The sequence below is a fragment of the Eubalaena glacialis genome, chromosome 1, assembly GCF_028564815.1.
Source record: "Eubalaena glacialis isolate mEubGla1 chromosome 1, mEubGla1.1.hap2.+ XY, whole genome shotgun sequence".
Classification (NCBI taxonomy): Eukaryota; Metazoa; Chordata; class Mammalia; order Artiodactyla; family Balaenidae; genus Eubalaena; species Eubalaena glacialis.
Window position 1 is genome coordinate 218,258,291 of NC_083716.1, and position 25,354 is coordinate 218,283,644.

At 34.8% G+C, this 25,354-nt stretch overlaps 1 protein-coding gene across 1 annotated transcript in view; it reads right to left on the reverse strand.

Annotated features, from left to right (window-relative positions):
• The window catches only part of ABCA12 (ATP binding cassette subfamily A member 12), a 190,507-nt gene that overhangs the window by 54,027 nt on the left and 111,126 nt on the right, over nucleotides 1-25,354 (reverse strand). Inside the window, exons 15-23 of the mRNA XM_061204760.1 lie at nucleotides 24,750-24,923; nucleotides 21,544-21,708; nucleotides 21,008-21,218; nucleotides 18,984-19,123; nucleotides 17,108-17,227; nucleotides 13,849-13,939; nucleotides 11,516-11,695; nucleotides 10,641-10,956; nucleotides 7,773-7,887 (exon numbers count right to left, since the gene is read on the reverse strand). Of these exons, the coding sequence (XP_061060743.1) occupies nucleotides 7,773-7,887; nucleotides 10,641-10,956; nucleotides 11,516-11,695; nucleotides 13,849-13,939; nucleotides 17,108-17,227; nucleotides 18,984-19,123; nucleotides 21,008-21,218; nucleotides 21,544-21,708; nucleotides 24,750-24,923 (1,512 nt within the window). The remainder of the gene's footprint in view (nucleotides 1-7,772; nucleotides 7,888-10,640; nucleotides 10,957-11,515; nucleotides 11,696-13,848; nucleotides 13,940-17,107; nucleotides 17,228-18,983; nucleotides 19,124-21,007; nucleotides 21,219-21,543; nucleotides 21,709-24,749; nucleotides 24,924-25,354) is intronic.

The following is a 25,354-nucleotide window of genomic DNA, read 5'->3' on the forward strand; positions in this document are numbered from 1 at the left end:
AAGTGCAGAGAGTCCCATACAATATAAATCCAAGGAGAAACACGCCAAGACACATATTAATCAAACTACCAAAAGTTAAATACAAAGAAAAAATATTAAAAGCAGCAAGGGAAAAGCAACAAATAACATACAAGGGAATCCCCATAAGGTTAACAGCTGATCTTTCAGCAGAAACTCTGCAAGCCAGAAGGGAGTGGCAGGACATATTTTAAGTGATGAAAGGGAAAAACCTACAACCAAGATTACTCTACCCAGCAGGGATATCATTCAGATTCAACGGAGAAACTAAAACCTTTACAACAAGCAAAAGCTAAGAGAATTCAGCACCACCAAACCAGCTTTACAACAAATGCTAAAGGAACGTCTCTAGGCAGGATACACAAGAGAAGAAAAGGACCTACAATAACAAACTGAAAACAATTAAGAAAATTGTAATAGGAACATACATATCGATAATTACCTTAAATGTAAATGGATTAAATGCTCCAACCAAAAGACATAGACTGGATGAATGGATACAAAAACAAGACCCATATATATGCTGTCTACAAGAGACCCACTTCAGACCTAGGGACACATACAGACTGAAAGTGAGGGGATGGAAAAAGGTATTCCATGCAAATGGAAACCAAAAGAAAGATGGAGTAGCAATTCTCATATCAGACAAAATAGACTTTAAAACAAAGACTATTACAAGAGACAAAGAAGGACACTACATAATGATCAAGGGGTCAATCCAAGAAGAAGATATAACAATTGTAAATATTTATGCACCCAACATAGGAGCACCTCAATACGTAAGGCAAATGCTAACAGCTATAAGAGGGGAAATCGGCAGTAACACAATAATAGCAGGGGACTTAAACACCCCACTTTCACCAATGGTCAGATCATCCAAAATGAAAATAAATAAGGAAACACAAGCTTTAAATGATACATTAAACAAGATGGACTTAATTGATATGGACATTCAAGCCAAAAACAACAGAATACACTTTCTTTTCAAGTGCTCATGGAACATTCTCCAGGATAGATCATATCTTGGGCCACAAATCAAGCCTTGGTAAATTTAAGAAAATTGAAATCATATCAAGTATCTTTTCCGACCACAATGCTATGAGACTAGACATCAATTACAAGAAAAAATCTATAAAAAGTACAAACACATGCAGGCTAAACAACACACTACTTAATAACCAAGAGATCACTGAAGAAATCAAAGAGAAAATCAAAAAATTCGTAGAAACAAATGACAATGAACACACGACAACCCAAAACCTATGGGATGTGGCAAAAGCAGTTCTAAGAGGGAAGTTTATAGCAATACAATCCTACATCAAGAAACAAGAAACATCTCAAATAAACAACCTAACCTTACACTTAAAGCAATTAGAGAAAGAAGAACAAAAAACCCCCAAAGTTAGCAGAAGGAAAGAAATCATAAAGATCAGATCAGAAATAAATGAAAAAGAAATGAAGGGAACAATAGCAAAGATCAATAAAACTAAAAGCTGGTTCTTTGAGAAGATAAACAAAATTGATAAACCTTTAGCCAGACTCATCAAGAAAAGAAGGGAGAAGACTCAAATCAACAGAATTAGAAATGAAAAAGGAGAAGTAACCACTGACACTGCAGAAATACAAAGGATCATGAGGGATTACTACAAGCAACTATATGCCAATAAAATGGACAACCTGGAAGAAATGGACAAATTCTTAGAAAAGCAGAACTTTCTGAGACTGAACCAGGAAGAAATAGAAAATATAAACATACCAATCACAAGCACTGAAATTGACACTGTGATTAATAACCTTCCAACAACCAAAGCCCAGAACCAGATGGCTTCACAGGCGAATTCTATCAAACACTTAGAGAAGAGCTAACACCCATCCTTCTCAAACTCTTCCAAAATATAGCAGAGGGAGGAACACTCCCCAACTCATTCTACAAGGCCACCATCACCCTGATACCAAAACCAGACAAAGATGTCACAAAGAAAGAAAACTACAGGCCAATATCACTGATGAACATAGATGCAAAAATCCTCAACAAAATGCTAGCAAACAGAATCCAACAGCACATTAAAAGGATCACACACCATGATCAAGTGGGGTTTATCCCAGGAATGCAAGGATTCTTCAATATATGCAAATCAATCAATGTGATAAACCATATTAACAAACTGAAGAATAAAAACCATATGATCATCTCAATAGATGGAGAAAAAGCTTTTGACAAAATTCAACACCAATTTATGATAAAAAACCCTCCAGAAAGTAGGCATAGAGGGAACTTACCTCAACATAATAAAGGCCATATATGACAAACCCACAGACAACATCATCCTCAATGGTGAAAAACTGAAACCATTTCCAGTAAGATCAGGAATAAGACAAGGTTGCCCACTCTCACCACTATTATTCAACATAGTTTTGGAAGTTTTAGCCACAGCAATCAGAGAAGAAACAGAAATAAAAGGAATCCACATCAGAAAAGAATAAGTAAAGCTGTCACTGTTTGAAGATGATATGATACTATACATACAGAATTCTAAAGACGCCACCAGAAAACTACTAGAGCTAATCAATGAATTTGGTAAAGTAGCAGGATACAAAATTAATGCACAGAAATCTCTTGCATACCTATACACTAATGATGAAAAATCAGAAAGTGAAATTAAGGAAACACTCACATTTACCACTGCAACAAAAAGAATAAAATACCTAGGAATAAACCTACCTAAGGAGACAAAAGACCTGTATGCAGAAAACTATAAGACACTGATGAAAGAAATGAAAGATGATACAAACAGATGGAGAGACATACCATGTTCTTGGATTGGAAGAATCAACATTGTGAAAATGACTATACTACACAAAGCAATCTACAGATTCAATGCAATCCCTGTCAAACTACAAATGGCATTTTTCACAGAACTAGAACAAAAAATTTCACAATTTGTACGGAAACACAAAAGACCCCGTATAGCCCAAGCAATCTTGAGAAGGAAAAACGGAGCTGGAGGAATCAGGCTCCCTGACTTCAGACTATACTACAAAGCTACAGTAATCAAGACAGTATGGTACTGGCACAAAAACAGAAATATAGATCAATGGAACAGGATAGAAAGCCCAGAGATAAACCCACGCGCATATGGTCACCTTATCTTTGATAAAGGAGGCAAGAATATACAATGGAGAAAAGACAGCCTCTTCAATAAGTGGTGCTGGGGAAACTGGACAGCTACATGTAAAAGAATGAAATTAGAGCACACCCTAACACCATACACAAAAATGAACTCAAAATGGATTAAAGACCTAAATGTAAGGCCAGACACTATCAAACTCTTAGAGGAAAACATAGGCAGAACACTCTATGACATAAATCACAGCAAGATCCTTTTTGACCCACCTCCCAGAGAAATGGAAATAAAAACAAAAATAAACAAATGGGCTGTAATGAATCTTAAAAGCTTTAGCACAGCAAAGGAAACCATAAACAAGATGAAAAGACAGCCCCCAGAATGGGAGAAAATATTTGCAAATGAAGCAACTGACAAAGGATTAATCTCCAAAATTTACAAGCAGCTCATGCAGCTCAATATCAAAAAAAACAAACAAGCCAATCCCAAAATGGGCAGAAAACCTAAATATACATTTCTCTAAAGAAGATATACAGATTGCCAACAAACACATGAAAGAATGCTCAACATCATTAATCATTAGAGAAATGCAAATCAAAACTACAATGAGGTATCACCTCACACCTGTCAGAATGGCTATCATCAAAAAATCTACAAACAATAAATGCTGGAGAGGGTGTGGAGAAAAGGGAACCCTCTTGCACTGTTGGTGGGAATGTAAATTGATACAGCCACTATGGAGAACAGTATGGAGGTTCCTTAAAAAACTAAAAATAGAACTACCATATGACCCAGCAATCCCACTACTGGGCATATACCCTGAGAAAACCATAATTCAAAAAGAGTCATGTACCGCAATGTTCACTGCAGCTCTATTTACAATAGCCAGGACATGGAAGCAACCTAAGTGTCCATCGACAGACGAATGGATAAAGAAGATGTGGCATATATATACAATGGAATATTACTCAGCCATGAAAAGAAACGAAATTGAGTTATTTGTAGTGAGGTGGATGGACCTAGAGTCTGTCTGTCATACAGAGTGAAGTAAGTCAGAAAGAGGAAAAGAAATACTGTATGCTAACACATATATATGGAATCTTAAAAAAATAAAAATGGTTATGAAGAACCTAGGGGCAGGGCAAGAATAAAGACACAGATGTAGAGAATGGACTTGAGGACACGGGGAGGGGGAAGGTTAAGCTGGGACGAAGTGAGAGAGTGGCATGGACTTACATATATTATCAAATGTAAAGTAGATAGCTAGTGGGAAGCAGCTGCATCGCACGGGGAGATCAGCTCAGTGCTTTGTGACCACCTAGAGGGGTGGGATAGGGATGGTGGGAGGGAGACGCAAGAGGTAGGGGATATGGGGATATATGTATACATACAGCTGATTCCCTTTGCTGTACAGCAGAAACTAACACACCATTGTAAAGCAATTATACTCCAATAAAGATGTTAAAAAGAAAAAGAATAAATTAGCATTCAAATAAAAAGAAGACATAAAAAAATTGCCTCAAGTGAAGCACCACAGGACTACAGACTCTTGCGTAATTCTTGGTAATCTTGTCTGCCGACCACAGATATTTTAGGTTACCTGTCTGAACTGAGAGAGAGGACAACTCCAAAATTTTGTCTCCAAAGCAATATAAACAATCAAGTCCCCATAAATGACTTATATTAGAGCAAATAGATGAAACTAACCACGAAACCGAGAACATAATGTGAAAAACAACTCTTTGGTGTGATATAAAATCAGCTTTTATACAGATTTAATATTTTAATTTTAAAAAGCAAGGAATGCAGAATAAAACTCAATTGCGAGACATTTTGAAATAGTTTTTTTTAAATCTACAGGCTTAATTTTATCAATAAACTTATTGGGCATTAATATTTGTGCTAAATTTCTTTAACAAGTTAAAGGAGTTTACTAGAATCATACCATAACAAGTTCAAAGGTGAATGGCTTCACTGAATTAGCAACTGACCTGGTTTCTCTGCCTAGCTGTGACAACAATTACAGAAGGAAAAATGTTTTGTTGGTTTGTTTGTTTACTTTTTTATTCAATTGGGAAAAGGAAACAGAGAATGGGCAGCTTTAGATCTTAGTAAATATTAAAATGATAATATTAAAAAGTGATCTTGAGTCGCTGGTAACCTAAGAGTCTATCCACCATCATCTTCAATAGTCGTTAGAAGTCTAGGCTACTAAAATAAAATTGTGAGAGAGAAGGTAGCTATGACACGGTAAAGAATTGGTCAGAAGTCCAGACACTTGAGTTTTAGACCCAGGTCTACCATTAACTAGCCCATAGTTTTCATCAAGTCACCTCTCACTTTCTGGGCTCAGCTTTTTCATCTTTAAAAAGGAGGAGGTTAGTTTAGAACTGTTGGCAGAGGAGGGAGGCTGAGCAGGGGCATTAGAAATATTCTACTCATTCCACACCAGCTTCCGTCAACTCATCTCACGAATAGACCATATTCCTTTAAATTTACGACACTGCTAATTTTAAGATGTGTCATTATTTTACATGCCACCAAGAAAGAAAAATCACTGCCAAATAAATTATGACACCTTATCAAATACATCTCAATTTCAGAGGCTTTAAAATGTGAAAAAAAAAAATCATTCTTAGAATTGATAAAAAAATGAATAATCGAATATCTCTTCTGTTCTGGCAGTGAGAAAGTACATTCTGGAAATATAATGCTGAATGAAGTCTAGATGACAAGACTCAGAGAGTTTAAGGGATTGGGCCCAAGTGAATATGAACTGGAAGACTCAAAGCCTTATTTTCTGATTCCAAGTTCAGTGATCTTCCACTATGTAACTTTGACCCCCAAGACTCAGCTAGTTAAATTTTGAAAGTAGATGCCTGCAAAATGAAGACACAGAGCTACCAAACAGAAACTGGTTCATTGTTAAAAATGTCTTTCATGTCTTCTATTGAGAAAAACTCTTTATTGTGCTTTGATGTTTTTTTGATGACATCCATAGATGCATTCAGAGAGTACTATTTATTTATTTATTTATTTTTGGGCCATGCCATGCAGCATGTAGAATCTTAGTTCCCCGACCAGGGATCGAACCCGCTCCCCCCTGCATTGGAAGTGCAGAGCCCTAACCACTGGACCACCAGGGAATCCCCCAGAGAGTACTATTTTCAAACCAAAATAATACAGAATGCATGTATTTTACATATACGTATATAATATATACATAACAGACATATATCACAACACATATATACACACACACATGCTTATATTTACTTATATTTTTAAGGTAGATTATTTACTGTGCTGTAGAAAAGAACTCAGTTTCTATCACAGTTTGCTATTTCAAAGTTTTCCTTTAATTTGTAAAGATTCACTTCTGAGTACCAGGAACCTGACAGAGAAATATAAGGTAGGAGCTTGCAACCAAAGTTATGGTCCAGGGCATGGATTCGAGTTTCTAAATTGGGGTTAAGAAAACATTGTACACAGTCCTGAAAACAACGGGGCTCAAACCAGTTGATGAGACTTTTACCAAATTATAACTGAAATATAAAAATGCAGCTGAAGATCACCCAGAATTCAAATAGGAAAGGTAAAAAGTGTGGGTTCAAACTCTAGGACAACCCTGGAAGTCTGATGTTGAGCTGACAAAAACATAAAGCAGTAATTTGTACTTTGTAAGGAGAAATAATCAATTGCCTAAAAGCACTGGCAAAGTAAGTCTGAAAAGTACAATTGGGCTAACAGGTTACTCTAACCTCATTGTTTCAGATTGTCAGCCAGGCCTGCAATAATTATTGTCCCTCAGTTTTGAAATGTTTCCGCTATCTTGTCACTTCGTGAGTGAGTGTAAAGAATGGGCTCATTACAGGATTAGCAGATAAAATTATTTCTACTGTAATACAATCAAAACATCACACAATGCTTTTTCATAAATTCTAAAAAGAAGTGAGATATTTTGGATTTGGGGATAATGATGAAGAATACGTTCAAGAAGAGATCATGCTTTACATCCCAGGTTCTGTCTTTCATCGTCATATTATTAACCTAATCAGTAGCATAACGTGAAATTCTTAGTCTCTATAAATCACAAGTCAGTGAGAGAGAACTGAAGGAGACAAGGTATACTGGAAAGAGAATTTGCTTCTTGAGAGCTGAAACAAGCCATATGTCTCTGTCCACGTCCAAATCTGTATCTATCTATATCTATATCTATGTCTGTATCTATATATCTGTATCTTCATTTGGACTCATTTAGTTACTATGCCAACAATTTTCCTGCCTTAATAGTTATTATTGTTATTATTTAAAATTCTTTTGTTAAATCCTAAGTCCTACAGGTAACTTCTTGGGCAAAAATTACTGTTAGTATCATAAATCATACTCAGATTTTATTCAGAATTATTCAGATTTCGTTTTTCAGAAGCATTTATAAAATAACTTCTACACAACTTTTTGAGAAGACAAAATATTGCCGTACCAGCTGCCTTAATGTTTCATAATATATTTTTCCATCTAATTCACCAGGTATGGGTCAGGCTTTCTGAGTTTGCTTAGGTATGATGAAAATCATGGTAATTAATTATATCCATGTACAACTTATTTAATAAGAGATTCTCAACATACCTCATGAAGTCGGAGGTCTTTCTCATAAACAAGTTTTTTTACAAATGCAGCTATAAATATAACCCAGGCAACCATGAGCACAATTGGAAGGGAATAAGAGACACTGGTTAGGAAGCTGTAAGGAAAAACAAAAACAAAAACAAAAAAACAAAAATCCAGTGACCAAAATGAATGTCACACTTGCAGATTTTAATGTATAAAGAACACACTCCCTCCTACACTGACATTATACTCATGTTCTGAAATTGAGACTAATTATTATTATGACTCTTTCATTTATGAAGTGTGAAGCTGACTTAACAGTAAGTGCATGATTTTCTTGCCGTACTGCTGCAAGAGTAAAACAGTTCTGGGTTGTTAGATAAAATTGCCAAATTGTTTAAAGGGTGTTTGTGTATGTCCTGTTCAGGAAAATAATTATTATACAGATATAATTGCAAGGCTCTAAGCCCTTCTGTCTAAACTAAATTCTTATCTAAAAGGCAGATTTAAAATTAGATGATGATTGGTTTACCTAGCTAAAAGATATATCTTCTCAAATTACTGTATTTATCTACTCTTTGGAAGCTGATAGTTATTATTAAACCAAATTTCCCAAAACGAAATAGAATGAAACTCAAAATCATTTGATTTAAAATGCAAAGAACTTGGATTCCTCAAAATAATGCTCTAGGGGATGTTTCATAAACAGTATAGAAATGTTTTTTCTGGTAACTAGAGGGTTGCTGGAAGACTTCACTGGGCCCTACATATATTCCTGAATGGCTGGCCCATAGTACCTGAATGTTCAAATGCAGTGTTTCTCAAAGTTGAGCATGCATCGAAATCACCTGAAGGGCTTTTTAAAACAGATTCTGGGCTCCATCCATGAGCTTCTGATTTATTATATCTGAGAGGGGGTTTGGAATTTGCATTTTAAACAATTTCCCAGGTGATGCTGATGCTGCTGGTCTGGAGACCACACTCTAAGAACCATGATGCTGACATTAGCCACCAACTACGGGCTAAGGCAAAGGAGTAGTTTTCAATGAGAGAATCTCTAAATTGATCTGTTTTACATATTAGGCTCCACTGAAACTTTCACTTGCAGAAATGCCCCAAGGCCATTTTCTTTTTAATCTATGAGGTCAAGGAATTACCTTCAAGTTCCCCATGAAAATTGCAAATATTTATGGAACATGACATCACCATCATTCATTTTCACTTTAGCATCAGAAGTGTATCACCAACAGAGATATGAAGGATTTTTTAGTGGGGGAGAAGTGAGGGTTGGGGCCACATCCAATTTTTTTGGTTCCTGGGAAACTGGCAAGGGGGAAGCACTTAAAGAATATTTGTTGAATGAATTTTGTGTTGGATCAGGTCCAGCCTTGATGCTGTTTCTGGCCCTGGAATTAGGAAAAGGCCTTCATTCATTAATAACAAATCCCCGCTAATGTTTCTTTCAAGTGACTGTGTATTTTAGGTTTGGTATAGTATGAAAGAGAAAATTCTGGTATTGTAATTAATGGACCAATGCAGTACCAGCTATTCAATTTCAGGCAATTTACTTGGATTTCAATTTTTTCATCTGGAAAGCGTGGCTGATAATATCTGCTCTCACTTTATGAGGTTGTTTGGTGCAACAAATGAAATAATATATGTGAAAGCACTTTGTATGCAACAAAGAGTTTATATGGGTACATTAAGGCATTATGTTCATACTCCCATGAAGAATGCAGAGTACAGTTACTTTACTCTTAAAAGAAACATCCAGGTAACTACCATCCTAGGTACTAAAATTTATAAGGGGAAGAAAGTCAGAAGGAAAATAGATGAGAATTTTCATTTAATTGAAACCACAGGTCTTAACTATGGTTCATGCAAGCCATTTCAGTTCACACATGGTTTAGGCAACAAGGTCCTGACTGGCTTCTACAATAAGTAGCTAACCTTGACAACCTGCTGACAGAATCATCACCTGTCTTCTCGTATCACTGCTGCACAAACAGCTACATAACCTCATCTCTATAGCTCTTGAAGCAGTCAAAGGAGACAGAAGCATTGATAGAAACAGAAAAAAAAAAATCCAGACCCATCTCAATTGTATATAAACTGCAATAACTGGGCTGAATAACAAGCACAATTCGTTTAAAGTAATATTCAGCCTCAAGCTTTTGTGTAGAATGAGCATGAAAAACTTAGCCCACCAACCTTATTTTCTTACTGTGGTCAGAGTGGAAGAACCATTCAGTGCTACCCTACTGGCAAATTTCTTGAATATTCAAATTCAATGGTCTAAAAGCATGATCTTTACATTTTTTGTTCATTTAGCAAAACCATTTTAGATAAAGATTCCTACCAAGTGGACTGAGAATACATACGATAGTTTCAGATAGCACAATATTTATCTTAGAGAGTTGATCAATAATGTTTTATTAATTTTTTTCTGTAAAACTGACCCTACACTCACATATTTCTAATTAAATTTGAGAGTTGGAAGGGATTTTAAGATTGTTGTGTTTAACATCCTTATTTGATTAGAGAAAAGTAAAACCAGTTGAGAGTGGGTAACATCAAAATCATGCAGTGATGCACTCAAGTCTGGAGTCCAACTCTCTTAATTTGGGGGCCAAAGTACTTGGAAGGCTAAGGATTATATTAAAGAAAACATGGATCATTTAGTAAGAACTTTAGCATCATTTGGGTAGCGATGAGCAGCTATAGTAAGCTGTGCCCTATACTGCGGATCTTTTCCTTGAAACAAGCATTCGACAAAGGTTTGGTGAACGTTATTCCTTTCACGTGACACATGTGAATGAATGAAAAGAAATGAATTCTAAAAAAAGTGGTTGATTATTTAAAATGCCTGGAAGTGCATGGACTTACTTGTCTTTCATGTAGCAGGGATAAGGAATTGCTTGGACCTGGACTGCTATTTCCTGGGAGTTCCTTCCAGTCTGCAATTCAATGATTGCTCTTTCAATACTATCCTGTAAGTAAACAAAAGCCCTGCCATAGATCTGGTTGTTTGATGGAGAATTGTGTGGCCCTGGGGCCCATATCTTGGTTCTTATGCTTCTTGTGGTCTGTGAGGTCTTGAGACTCATGCGGATGGTATATTTTACAACAGGAGGAAGAGAGACGTTTTCAGAGTCATAGCTTCTGTGCTGGCTGCTATTAGAAGGAAGCTTAAAAATAACACCTAAAAATAAAATGGCAACAACATCAGAAGGTTATTTTATGGTTGACATTATTCATTGTTTGGAGGGTACACATAGGGGGCAGCCAAACAGGCAACTGACTTAGTAATGTGACAGTAAGGTCAGACTTCTAATTTACAGAAAAGGTGGCTAACTGAAAGTGACAACCTCAGAGACTCAAAGCAGGAGTTTGAGAAGATAATCACAAACTAAGTGGCCACATTAAATATATCACTCTAAGCCACTTACTGAAATTAAACACACACACAAATGAATAATCTTGACTGATTACGAGGATGGACTCAACTTCATCCTGTAACTATGTAATCCTTTACAGTTTTAATTTTAACCATACCAACAAAATTACACATATTGAAGGCTCCTCAACCAATACGGTTGGTTGCCTACATGAAAGGTTCTCATTTCTAAGGACATCAGAGGGGACAGTGTCCTCCCTCCACCCCCAACTACTTTTCTGAGTTCTGGATGAAAGGAGCGAGGGAAGAATTTGGCCAATTTTAGTACAGAGAGAAGCTCAAATTCTAGTAGAATAACACTTACTTCCAAAGAGTTCATTGCTTTTGTAGAGTCTTTTAGCCTCTCTTTCCATTTCATCTATGCTTTTTGCTGCCTGAATACGGTCATACAATATACAGGAGGAAATATTTACTGTCAGGGAAGACAGTGTGTTAAGATGATCAATGAGGTCAATGCCGTTCTCTAATTTTAGCCTTAGAATATCTAAAGAAGAAAAAAAAAAGACACAAAGCATATTATAATGTTGTGTTATAATGTTGTTTCTAGTAGTAACAGGACAAAATACTGATATTTTGGTAAGTAGTAAACCTTAAACTAGATTATAAATAATAAGAACTTGTAGAATTTACTCTAAAAATATCTAGTACTCTATATCTGGGAAAATGTAGCCAGTTGTGCAAATGTTCACTGAGGAGAATGTTGAACTAGTTACAGACACAGTAAACCCAAGTACAAAGAATGGTACAAACTAATTCAGAAGTATATTCTGCTACAATTCAATTAACCAAAGACTAAAGGTGAATAACTTTTAAAAATCTATCTGCATCAGTTAGGAAGAAAACTATAAACTAGAGGTGAAACGTTTGAATAAACAGAAATGCTTGCTTTGTTCAGGGAATGTAGATGTAAGAATTTAAGCAAGGAAAGTCTATGCAGAGGGTGTAGAACAAATAAATGACATCATTCGGTCAGTTGGGATACAGAATCATTTCTCAGGTGACAATCTATGCCACATAGTTACAACTTTCTAATACTGTTTGACTTAAAACCTTATGTGAGCTATCTCTATTCATATCTGTATTAATCTAGATAAAATGATCAAGATTTTTTTCCAGGTAATTACTCTGGAAGAAAGAGGATTTAATTGCTCTTCAATTTCAGGATTCCTTATGAGGAAATCAACTGAGACAAAGGGTAAATATAAAATTGCAAGTTAATAAATCACTTGGCCAATTAAAGTTTCACTGACTTCATCATCATGAATACTGAGAAGGCTGTGATATCATAAATCCCTCTTCACAGAACCCAAACATGTCTCTACCATCGTCCAATAGAAGACTAAATTTCTCACAGGGGGCAACTTCTTAAATGCACCTCTCATTAGAATTTAAAGTGAAATGCTTTGCTTCATATAGACATTGGTGGGGGAGGGGTAAAATTGTGGTTGAACAGTGGCCTCCAGCGGCCACTGGAAATCAACACAACAGCAAAGGGTTCTTCAGAAATGCTGGTAGATAGAGCTATGAAGAGTCAGTGCTCCCCAAATCCAAACTATAAAACCTCTTTGATACTAAGTTAAATATACAATTACACAAACAGTAAGTCTCACTGCTGTAGTCATTTTAACCTTCTTTTAAATTGTAAAACTCATCTCCTATATCCAAAGTTAGAAATAAAAAAAAAAACTATATAGGAAATTTGTAGTTTATCCCTGATATTTTGATCAAATGTTTCCTTACCCAAATGATAATTTTAGAGAATAAATCACTAACATCTTTCTTTAATCAAACAGGGTTGACTATCATAAAGTACATAAAATTATACAGAATATAAATGTAGGCATAATTCCTCCCCACCGGTTTACAACCTAAATCACATAAGTCCCAGTAGCACTGGGGAGGAGGAGGGGCAATTGCTCTACTGCGGTCAAATTCTGATGCTTTCAATCCCTTCCTCTTACCCATGGTTGCATAGCAACAGGGAATCAGACACAGACTGAATTAGACATCTTGCATCCCTTATGTTGAAGGTGGGGATGTGGCAGAGGGAATGCATAAGTTCAGACAGCTTTCTTTGATCCTCTTCTGCCTGTTCCTTTTAAATGATCATGAGAGGAGGAGCCGACCTTGAATAGTGATTTAGGTTTATTTTCGTTTGAGTCTCTGCATTGCTTTGGTTTTGTTTTTGCTAACTCTATAACTTCTCCTGGTTACATTCTGAGTTAGTCAAAGTGATACTAAGGCCAGTGGAGATAAAATTATAAATGTAGCCAGAAATAAACCATTTCATCTTCTTTTGTCCTTAAAGACTTGCTTTTCATCAAGTTACCCCAAAAAAGTGTCCTCCTGTAGCAACCTACCTGTGATTGAAGGACAAGCTGCATTTACATGGAATATATTGCATTATAATTATTGAAACTAACTACAGGCACTGGGTATCAAAATAATCATTACTACTTGTAACTGTACAACTAACTAGGAAGAAGATGGATAGATATATCCAGGATTTTACTTTTCTTAGGATAACTAGATAGAAACCAAATACAGAAGAAAAGGAAAAGAAGATCTTATATGGCACAAGGCTTTTCACATTTCTGACGTGACAAGTAAATAAAAGTTTTGTGACTCTGGACTCACCGAGTTCATCCATCTGTTTCAAGAGTTCAATAGCATCAAGTCCCACGGAGAATTTTACAAAAACTTGCACAAAGGGGTTTCTTAGAGTATTCTAACAATATAGGGAATCAGTTTCAATACAAAAAGAAAACATGTTTAATCATCGTCTCTCAAATAACACCACAGTGAAATGAGGTACCACTACTGGGCATTTTCAATGCACCATTTTGCAAAGGCTCCCAACTGATTTGTATTCTAGTCCTACTACTTCCTAGCTCAGAGGCTTTCAGCAAGCACTCAGCCTTTTCCAGCTTCAGGTTACTTTTCCGTAAAGTGGTATCTAATCAGATTACTCAAATGTAAATTATTATGGTACTGTTTTATACTGTAATAAGTGCAGCTATGTGAACATGGAAAAATAAACTGATGATAAAACTTTACATGGAGTAACTCATGGAAAGACTGAAAATTAAAAAAAAAAATAAGTGCTTTAAAAATATAAAGGCTTTTGTAGCTATCTTGCAAATTAGGAGACATAAATTCTACCACTGTAGTTGTCTACTAGGTAATACTTATTGAGATTTTACTAAGTCCTGGGCTTAGAGTCTAGAGTCTACCTTAGAGTCTAATAGAGTTTACCTTACCTTGATTTTCTCACTTAGTTTTCAATAATACCTAGAGGTAAGTACTATTATTATCCCCAGTTAATAGAGGACAAGGCTAGGGCCCAAGAAGCTATGTAAATTTCCCTAAGGATGTATAATTAATAAGGGTCGAAAGGAAAGTTGAAGAGAGAGACTTCAACTTGATTAAAGAAATGTTTATTCATCTTGTGTGTAAATTCATGGCCTAGTTTTTATGTGAGCTATGCTTAAGTTGTTTTCCCTTTAGAGGACAGTTCAGTACTACTTATTATTCTGTCCTTCTACCAATATCTTGTTTTGTTATCATGGAGATAAATGATTAAGAATAATATGTATTAATAGAGCATATATATAATAGAATTAATTTGCTAAATCTATAGTTGCTGAGGAGACTAAGAGTAGTTGGTAGCATGAAGACAGATGGCTATCATGCAGCTATACACTATGATAACCCAAGTTCCTTAAAATCTAACTATTTACCAGGAATTAATTTGCACATTGTGGAAAATCTGAATCAGAACGTTACTAATAAGGAAAGCACTGTGTTAGTTGCAATTCAGAGACGATCCATCAAATTCTATTTCCATTCTCTTATCACTCCTGTTACAATCAATCCTGTCTATAATATATAATACTATTTTCAAATGCTTCCACAATATGATCTTCACAAGTCTGTGAAGTGGTTATCAATGGACCCATTTTAGAGTTTCATAAACTGTAGCAAGTATTTTAAGTCATTTGCCTAAGAGTTCACAATGGCAAAGCCAGGTCATGTGCTAAAAGCTTGAAGTTTCAAATTCTGTACACATTTTCAGAAATAAGTTTTCCTCAATAATTGAGAACAAGAACTTATTTTGGTCTAGAACAAAATAAAGATACTCCCATTAGATAATGATCCCTTTATGGACATGGTCATAGCATTTCTTCTTAGCAAATTACTGTACTTTGGAACTGTTATGCACAGATAATGTCCTTTCTTAATTCACTGCTTTAGCCAACAAAACTTTCCTTAATGAAATAATATGTGTAGGATTTTTATCTGTTCACAGAAAAAAAGTTTTCGGAGAAAAGAGCAATTTTCCACTGAGGAAAACACATGTGTCAAAAGTACCTTCCATGTAGCCTTTGTTATCTGAGATTCACTAAAAAAGGCCACTTAAAATATCCATTTGTGATTACCAGAGGTAGGGGGTGGGGAGATGGGGAATTGGATAAAGGTGGTCAAAAGGTAGAAACTTCCAGTTATAAGATAAATATGTAGTAGGGATGTAATCTACAACATGATAACTATAGTTAACACCGCTGTATGACATATAGGAAAGTTGTTAAGAGAGTATGGCCTGAGAGTTTTCATCACAAGGAGAAAATTTTTTTCCTTTTTTTTTTAAATTGTATCTGTATGAGATGATGGATGTTAACTAAACCTACCATGGTCATCATTTCATAATATGTATATATCAAATCATCATGCTATATACCTTAAACTTATACAGTGATGTATGTTAATTATTTCTCAGTAAAACTGGGGTGGGGGGGACTGAGATTTAATCAAGATAGTAATGTGCTCAAGATCAGAGAAGAGTAGAATATTAAAATAAATGGACATGCTTAATATTAGAACTAAATTTAATAGTAAATTGTGGGGAAGATGTTTGATGAAAAGTTTATTTTGTATTAATTGTGTTAAATATCTATTTTAGAAATTAATTTTATCATTTATAACAAAATTCAGGTTGTAATTGTAACTATGCACTAGTTGATAGTCAAAACAAAGACTGAGTAAAGCATCTTTTGCGTATAACTTTTCTAACAAAGTTGTATGACACAAATTCTTTGTTCTATGTTTAACTTCTTGAGCATGATTATAAAGAAGGGCATTTTTGTTGTTGCAAAAATCTTCTAGGGCTCCATCAATTTTCCAAGGGCCTCTCTCAAGTCTTTGAATACACAAGCCATACTCTCTTGAAGTTCCTAAGTTGTCACCATTCCTGAAAATTTTCTCTTCTCCTATTGATAATGGGTCTAACTCTGCTGCTTGATGTTTAGCTGCCAATAGCTCTCTTTGTGACTGGAACATTTCCCCACACTACTTGCATCCTTTTCAGAAAACCCTGCATCTTTTATGGGAATTGCAGATTACACTTTTCAACTAGTGTGTATTGGATTTGAGTTGCACTGTCAAATCTTTAACCTAAAATAGAGTGTCAAATGTTTCGACCAAAGAACTCCCCAGATTTAACATTCTTCTTCAGAATATTAGTATTTTAGGAATTCTGGTTCGGTTAAAATAGCAAAACATAATCTAGAGAAATAAAATAAGCATATTTTAAGTACTTTTTATTGCATTTAATTTTGGAAAATAGATTTACATCACTAGTTATGCCTCAGGATCAACTTGTAAAATGATTTATCTCTGAATTACATACAGAGAAACTGTGGTGTAAGAAATGAGGATGGTTACAAACATGACTGACAGATCTGTTATCCTGTCTCAGATCTGCTCTCTGGAGCAGAGGCAATTTTAATCTGTTGAATATGGATTCTAAATTACTATCTGCCCATTCACATAACGATGGTGATTAAAATCTCAAAGAATTACAATTCATACAAAAGTGAATAACAGAACCATCTCCTACCTGGAGAATTGGAATCGTCTGGTTTAACAGGTGGAAGGAATTCATGAAAAATGGTGACTTATCCACCCACTCTTGAGATTTTTCTTTTAATTCTGCCAGCTGCCTCAGAGTTACATTAGACTTGAAGAAACAGAAACAAATCTGGTCCATTAGTATTTTTCCTATATTTCAAAAAGGTATCTTAAGGTTGTTTTGTTACATAATTTCAAGAAACAGTTCTAAAAAGTAGAGATAGTAGAACATTGTCAGAAATTTCCCATATGGTCAAAAGTTTTTAAGTGGCAGCTTTTATAGGATCGAGATCACTTATAAAAATTCTGGAAAATCTAGGGTTTACTTCATGTCCACAGAAAATTTACAGCCAAAAGCATGTCTTCTGGAATTCTCACAAGTTACCCATTTTTACCAATGGTACACTTTACTACTAAAGAAACATTCTAGTTCAAGGATATAAGAAGAAGAATACTTTCATGTATTGCTGGTGGATGTATATAGTTTTTTTTGGAAAGCAATCTGACAATAGTCATTAAAACAGAATATAATATTCTTCAATCCCTCAATCTTGAACATTCACCTCTGTGAAATAAAAATACCACTGTGTAAAGTCATAGGCACAAAAGTAGTTGTTGCCGCATTGCTTACATGAGCAAAAAAACAAAAGCAAACACTAGAAACAAAAAGAATGTCCAACAATTGAGGATTGGCTGAGTAAATTCCATGGTATGAAAAAATTTACAATCTTCAAAAAGAATGAATAAACTAAATCTATTGAATTGGAAGAATTTCCACAAGGTATTGCTGTGTGACTAAAGTAATATGCAGAAAAGTATTATAATGAAACCTCATTTTAATAATGCAAACAATGACCATTCTGCATATGAATGTGCATACAGTATATAATATATAAAGGATTAGAGGAATGCACATAAATTATAGAAAGCCACATCCTTGAATGCTAACATTCATTAGTTTACATGAAAGGAAGAGTAGGATCAAGCAGGGAGAAAAAGAGGTGAGAGTCAAGCAAAAAGAAAAGAAAAAAAAAAAAAAGACTGCACTTAGAAAATAAGCATTTAATGACTTCATTTATGCAAAATTATGTAAAAGTGTGTAGTCAATAAAGCAAATAAGGTATTAAAACACAAACAGTGAAAACAAAGATCATTCTAGAAATCAGTGATGACTTCATGTTTATTTTTATATAGACCTAAAACTAATTTATATTTATATAAACTATAGTTTAATGACCAAGTAATGGTAAAGAAGTTTTTTTTTTTTTTTTTTACTTTCACTCTATCATTTTAAAAGCATCAAGTTTATAATTCAAATCACTAAAGCCAACTTTAAAAGTGAGAGAGAAATGCTATTATGGTTATATTAGGTAGGTGATAAGTATAGTTACTATTAATAATGTCTTTCTCAACACCTATCCTCTATATAAGATATTAAGTTGTACAACCAAATATGAAGCCAATAATCTATAATTTAGCAATTGTTTTTGTTCAAACTAGTTATATAATGCCCAATATTGTTTTTTCTAGTGCCATTATTTTTACATACTTTGAAACTTAGATGCTAGTTGTAGAAAAGTTTTCTGCTTTTGAAGATAAATGGAAAAATCTGAGGTCTTGCTCCAACTAACCTCATTCTCAAGTGTTAACAAGGTTCATTTCTCTTCAAGGAGCTACCACTCAATCTACATTGTTTACACATATACAGGGCAGAAGTTGAGAATTGTTAAGAGTTTCAGAAAGCCAAAGGTAATAGTATCTAGGCTATAAAGAAATCTGAGCCAGCTAGACTAAATTTGGAAGCTGACTACTTTAAAAATCATCTTAATACTCAAGATAGAAACTTTGAGTGATAATGGTCAAACCTTTTCCATTATTGCCTTTGTGATGGGGGTATATGGTGCATACAAAATCCTTCCCAACAACATGGGTTTCAAGAAAGCCCAAATCACAGGTCCAGCAGGCATATTAATGATGTCTTTATAAAGAGAAAAGCAAAATGGTGCTGGAAAGAAAAAGTGCAATAAAACCATTTAATACATGCATTTAAAATCTATTCATGGTAAATTGACAAATATTATTGTTATAGCACCCCAAAATACACGCCTTATACTTCCTTTCTTATTAACAAATGTGACGCATCTGGTGTCAAAGTAAGAAAGCATAGTAACAAATCTTTTTTAGGTGTAAAAGTTTAATCCAATAAATAAGCAAGTGCATAGTAAGTGATGGCATTTTGCCAAGAGGAGCTAGAAAGGTTGAAAAGCACATTTCAGACTGTCTTCCAACAGATATTCCTCACCAGCCCTTAATTTTTAAAAATATGCAAAAGTTTGCTATTGTATTAGATACATAAGAGCTGTCCAATAAATGTTTGTTGAATGAATAAAAAGATGCATAAATGCATCAATCCAATTGCTATATTAAACATCCCTATATTGTTTGGAAAAGCTCAGCCAATCATATTTTACATCTCAAAGCTTATAGATCAAGTAAACAGCTTTGATGTGCCACTGAACGTTTATAGTTCTGCTACATTCATGAAGCTGTTCTGTGTGTGATACAAATTTCTAATTCTAAAAAGTTAAGAAAAAATATTGACCTGAGCAGATTTAAGGCACATTGTTGTATCATTTACTGGCAAGATGTAGTGGTTAAGAGGCTAGACTTTGCAGCAGACTGCCTGGGTTCAAATCATAGCTTTGATACTTTCATGTTGGACAACGGTGTCCACGTTACTCGATTACTTTGTACCTCATTTCCCTTACTAAGATGCAGCTATAGTAGCACCTACCTCATAGGTAAGTGAAGAGTGAATGAGTTGATATGCAGAACATGCTTGATGTGTGGTTAAGTGCTGTATGAGTGCTTTCTTGGGGAAAATTAATGCTTCATTTATTACAAAAGGCTAAGATAACAGCTCAGCATTAAAAAAACACCCGATTAAAAAATGGGGAGAAGACCTGAATAGTCATTTTTGCAAAGAGGAAATGCAGATGGCAAACAGGCACATGAAAAGATGCTCAACATGGCTAAACATCAGGCAAATGCAAATCAAAACCACAATGAGATATTACCTCACGTCTGTCAGAATGGCTATCATCAAAAAGAACAAAAATAACAAATATCGGTGAGGATGTGGAGAAAAGGGAACCCTCGTACACTGCTGGTGGGAATGTAAATTGGTGCAGCCATTGTGGAAAACAGTACAGAGTTTTTCTCAAAAAAACTAAAAATAAAACTACCATATGACTCAGCACTTCCACTCGGGTATATACCCAAAAAAACCAAAAACACTAATTAGAAAAGATTCATGCACCTCAATATTCATAGCAGCATTATTTACATTTGCCAAGATATGGAAGCAGCCAAAGTGTCTATCAACAGATGAATGGATAAATAAGATGTAGTGTGTATGTGTGTGTATATATATATATATATATATATATATATATATATATATATATATATATATATATATAATGGAATATTACTCAGTCATAAAAAAGAATGAAATTTTGCCATTTGCAACAACGTGGATGGACTTGGAGGGCATTGATGTTAAGTGAAATAAGTCAGACAAAGACAAATACTGTATATTACTCTTATGTGGACTCTAAAAAATACAACAAACTAGTGAATATAACACAAAAGAAACAGACTCACAGATATAGAAAACAAACTAGAGGTTACCAGTGGGGAAAGGGAAGGAGGGAGGGGCAAGATGGGGTAGGGGACTAAGAGGCACAAACTATTATGTATAAAATAAGCTATAAGGATATATTGTACAATACAGGGAATACAGCCAATTAAAATAAAAAAGGCCAAGATTTAGCAGACAATGTTGTTAGGAGGCAACATTACCATGCTGATTTTGAAGTATACTCACTGGCATGTAAGGGAATTCCATATTTTGCAGCAATTTGCTCTTTACGTAATTTATAAGTCAAAAAATCCTTGGTGTGGTTGCCTCTCTGCCTCTGAGAAGAGGGCAGCATGGCAACTAAATATTCAGTGGTAATTCCTTGGGAGCACAGTGCTTGGGAAATGGTACTAAATGATCCTTGCGGAGTGTTTAGCCGGTTGTTTCTGTACATTGCCTGTGAGATAAAAATACATGATTTATTAACATTATATGAGCTATAAATGCTACTGAAAACAATATAGAAGAAAACCTGATAATCCTTAGACGATCCTTATAATTCCACAATTCCTTTAAAACATGTATCCCAAATGTAAATGTACAACACTAAACTTCTCCAATTTAAGTGGCAAAAACTTTTGCCAGAGTAGAAGAGTTTTTCTGTAAGTGATTTTTGTCAATGTACTATATTTGTAGCTGAATGTATTATAACTAATCTCAAATAAAAGTTAAGATGACAAAAGGAATTTTCCAGCAAGAATATTACTGCGTGACTTTTCTACCTGTGTTAATGGAAAACTTCTGGGCAGGTGCATTTGTTTCAGGGATCTCATTTTGTCTAGCAGCGGTCGTGCGACAGAAGCCATCTGATTGAGAATCTCCTTTAGCCTTATGAAGAGTTCTATCATCTTTTCTACTGGCTTTCGATTTTCCCTAGGGAAAAACACCTGACAGGAACAGCAACAACAAAAAAAGAAATTATTTTTGTGGAGAAACTGGAACCCTCACACACTGTTGGTGAAAATATTAAAAAGTACAGTCACTTTGGAAAACATTTTGGAAGTTTATTAAATAGTTAAACATAAATTTACCATACAACCAGAAATTGGATTCCTAGGCATTTACCCAAGAGAAATGAAAAAATATGTCTACACAAAGATTTGTACGGGAATGTCTATGGCAGCATTACTCACAATAGCCAACAAGTGGAAACAATCCAAATGAATGGATAAACAAAATTTATATCCTTAAATTGGAATACTATTTGGTAAAAGAAAGAAATTACTTATTGACACATTACAACATGTATGAAACTCAAAACATTATACTAAGTGAGAAAAGCTACACACAAAGACCACATATTGTACGATTCAATTTAAATAAAATGTCTAAAAAGGCGAATCCATAGAGACAGAAAATAGATTAGAGGGTGCCTGTGCTACAGGTCAGAATGAGAATTGACTGTAAATGGACGCAAGGTTTCTTTTTGGGTTGATAGAAATGTTATAAAATCAGATTGTGGTAACGGTTGCATAATTCCATAATTTACTAAAAAACCCATTAAATTGTACACTTAAAATGAGTGAATTTTATAACATATAAATAATACCTCAATAACTTTGCCAAAAATAAATGATTTTAAAAGTCAGAAAGGCAAATGTCAATTACATAATTCTTCATGTACACCCTTATTCAAAAATCATATAATGTGCTCCTTAAAATCAGAAAAGCTCTGTCAAAAAGCTCATGTGGTCTATCAGGTTTAATCATAATCCCCGAATGTATTTCTGTTGCAGGAAGAACACTGAAAATGTTTTTTAAATTAAAATTTTAATTTTATTCTCTCATTCACTCAATTATTCAACAAACGTTAATTGAGTGCCTGTTATGTTCCCAGCACTGGGTGAGGTGATGGGTACGAGGTGATGGGTACAGTGGTACACAAACTGGCATCATCCTTCCACTCAGGGAGTTTTGTAATAATAGGAGAAACAGATATGAAACAAATCAATGAACAAAAAGCTGGGGAATATGAGGAGGTAGGGAGTTTAGCTAAGAAATCAAAAGAAGTCTTTCCAAGATGACACCCCAAAGGGGAGAAAGAACAAACCATAGGAGGAATAAGGAGAGGAAGGTAATAGACAGAGGGGGAAAGATTTGTGAGGTTCATGAAGAGTGAAAGCTCTTGGTGTGTCCAAGGGGGTCAAAGACCACTATATGAGGACAAGATTCATTTGGAGAAATATCACAAAGACAGAGCTGTCTCAATAACACAGCTATTAATTGCAATCAGATTTTTCTAAATCAGATTCAACATTTTAATTTTTCTTCCAGTTCTGCCAAAATTCTAGGAATTCTGACACTGATTTGAAATAAACTGACTAATGATGAGAAATTTTTATTATTTTTACTTGCAATATCTGAAAGAATTAGGAATGGTCTTCTGCTTATAAAATGCACATATTTACTATACTCAACAAGAAATAGTTGGTTTGATATGTGCTCTGCAGAGACATTGTAAGATAAGGATTAAAATTTTAGATAAAAAAATTAATAATATCAATTTATATGCATTTTAAGCTAGGTAAAATAAATATTCATTTAGTTAATGGGTATTTGCTAAGTTCTTCTATGGGCCAGGCACTATTCTTGGCATCTGAAATGTTCAGTGAACCAAGAGGCCCTTGTGGAGCTTACACCAAATAGAGGTAGACAGAAAATAAACAACAAAAGTGAATACTAAATAAAATACATAGTATGCTGGAAGTGTAACAGAAAACAAACAGAGCATCGAAAGGAGGTTTGAGAGTGCTATAGATGAAAGTTGGTTGCATTTTAAATAGGATTGTCAGGGTATCTTATTGAGAAGGTCAATATTGAGTAAAGACACATAGTGCTGCAAATCAGGTGAAGGGCATGGCCTGGAGTGGTCCCATGCAGCTGCCCTGGGCCCAAGGAGTAGCCACGTAGGAAATGGGATTTTAGAAATATGGAGAGGTTGTGCAGGCCCTGGGGCCCCTGCAGGATTTGAGGGTTTACTGGAATAAAATGAGGAGGCACTGGGGAAGGTGTTGAGCAGAGGAGTGACATAATACGATTTAAGTTTTAAAGGGATCACTCTTGCTGCTCAGGGAGTGGTGGGGACAAGTGTGGAGGCAAGGGAGGCCAGTTAGGAGGCCACTGCAGAATATAAGGGTCGGATAATGATGACTTTGAACAGGATTATTTGTAACTAGTCCTAAAATGCCTTCATCCCCTTTGCTGAAATGCATCAACAACATAAGTCAGCCGTGCTGCTTCTGGTTTTTCTTACTTTAAAGAGAAAAACATTTTTTTTTTCAGTGTTTTCAATAACATGTAAATAATTTTGACCTAATATAGATTTGGGTGGATAAAGGTGTTTAATTTTCCTATGTTTATATTTTTCTTTCAGTTTTTTATTCACTAAGTACTTATAAAGCATCTAGTTATTGCAAGATGGAGTTACTGCTGACTTTACAGCTCTAATAATGACCACTGTTTTGTTGTACTGGATAAATAATGGTAGCCTCTATCAAAACTTGATGAAGGAAACACAAAAAGTACTTTTTTAAATACCCAAAAAAACCTCGATTCTTTTACTTAAAAACGAAAAACTTTGTTCTAATCTTTATTTTTATCCCACCAAATTAATGTGCATTCACTTTTTAAAAAAGTTATTATAACATTTGTATTTCATACTCTAGTATAGTGTATATTAAATTTAATTCCTGGTCTTGGATATACAAATTGAGAGTTAATAAGGCCATAATATTAATTTCCTCATCTATTAAATATGCAAATTTACAATATATGATCGCTAAGGTCCCACTTAGCTCTAAAATAAAGCTATAATTCCAAAAGCTGTATAAATGGATCACATTCCTTATAGTATCAGGGAGCATACAGGTATAATCAATTTTTTATATTATACTATAAATATTAAAATATTTCATCAATAGCAACTTGCCTTGTATGTGAAGTTGTGAATGTCTAAGTAGTGCAGAAGAGTGAGTCCAATGAGGTAAGACAGACGGGATCTCTCTGAAAGAGGTATGCTGCAGAATTCCTTCATTGCATCTTCCAATTTGGGACTGGTCATATTAGCATCACAAGAATGCAACCAGAACACACTAGAAATAATCTACAAGTTGGAGGAAGAAAAATATTTTAGCTGTGAATCCTCTGAAGCCACCTGTCCATTTTGAGAGGTTTTCTTATACTTTTAGACTTCATTTAAAAATAAGACAAATTATACTCAAAATCATATAATTTTTTTGTTTAAAGCACTAATTACTATCAATAAACCTATAAAGAGTCCATAGTTCACTTAAGAAAAGTGAAAAAGGAAAAAGGAAAGCTTAAGAAGTTAAGATGGGAAAAGAGACAGAAAAAAATCCATAATGATTCCCAGATTTCTTGCTTGAACGACTGGGTGAATGACGACACCAAGAAAGAAAATTGGTTTGGATTGTTTGGGGAAATTACTAGTTTAAGACTTTTGCTCTCTCGGGAATTCCCTGGTGGCGCAGTGGTTAAGAATCTGCCTGCCAATGCAGGGGACACAGGTTTGAG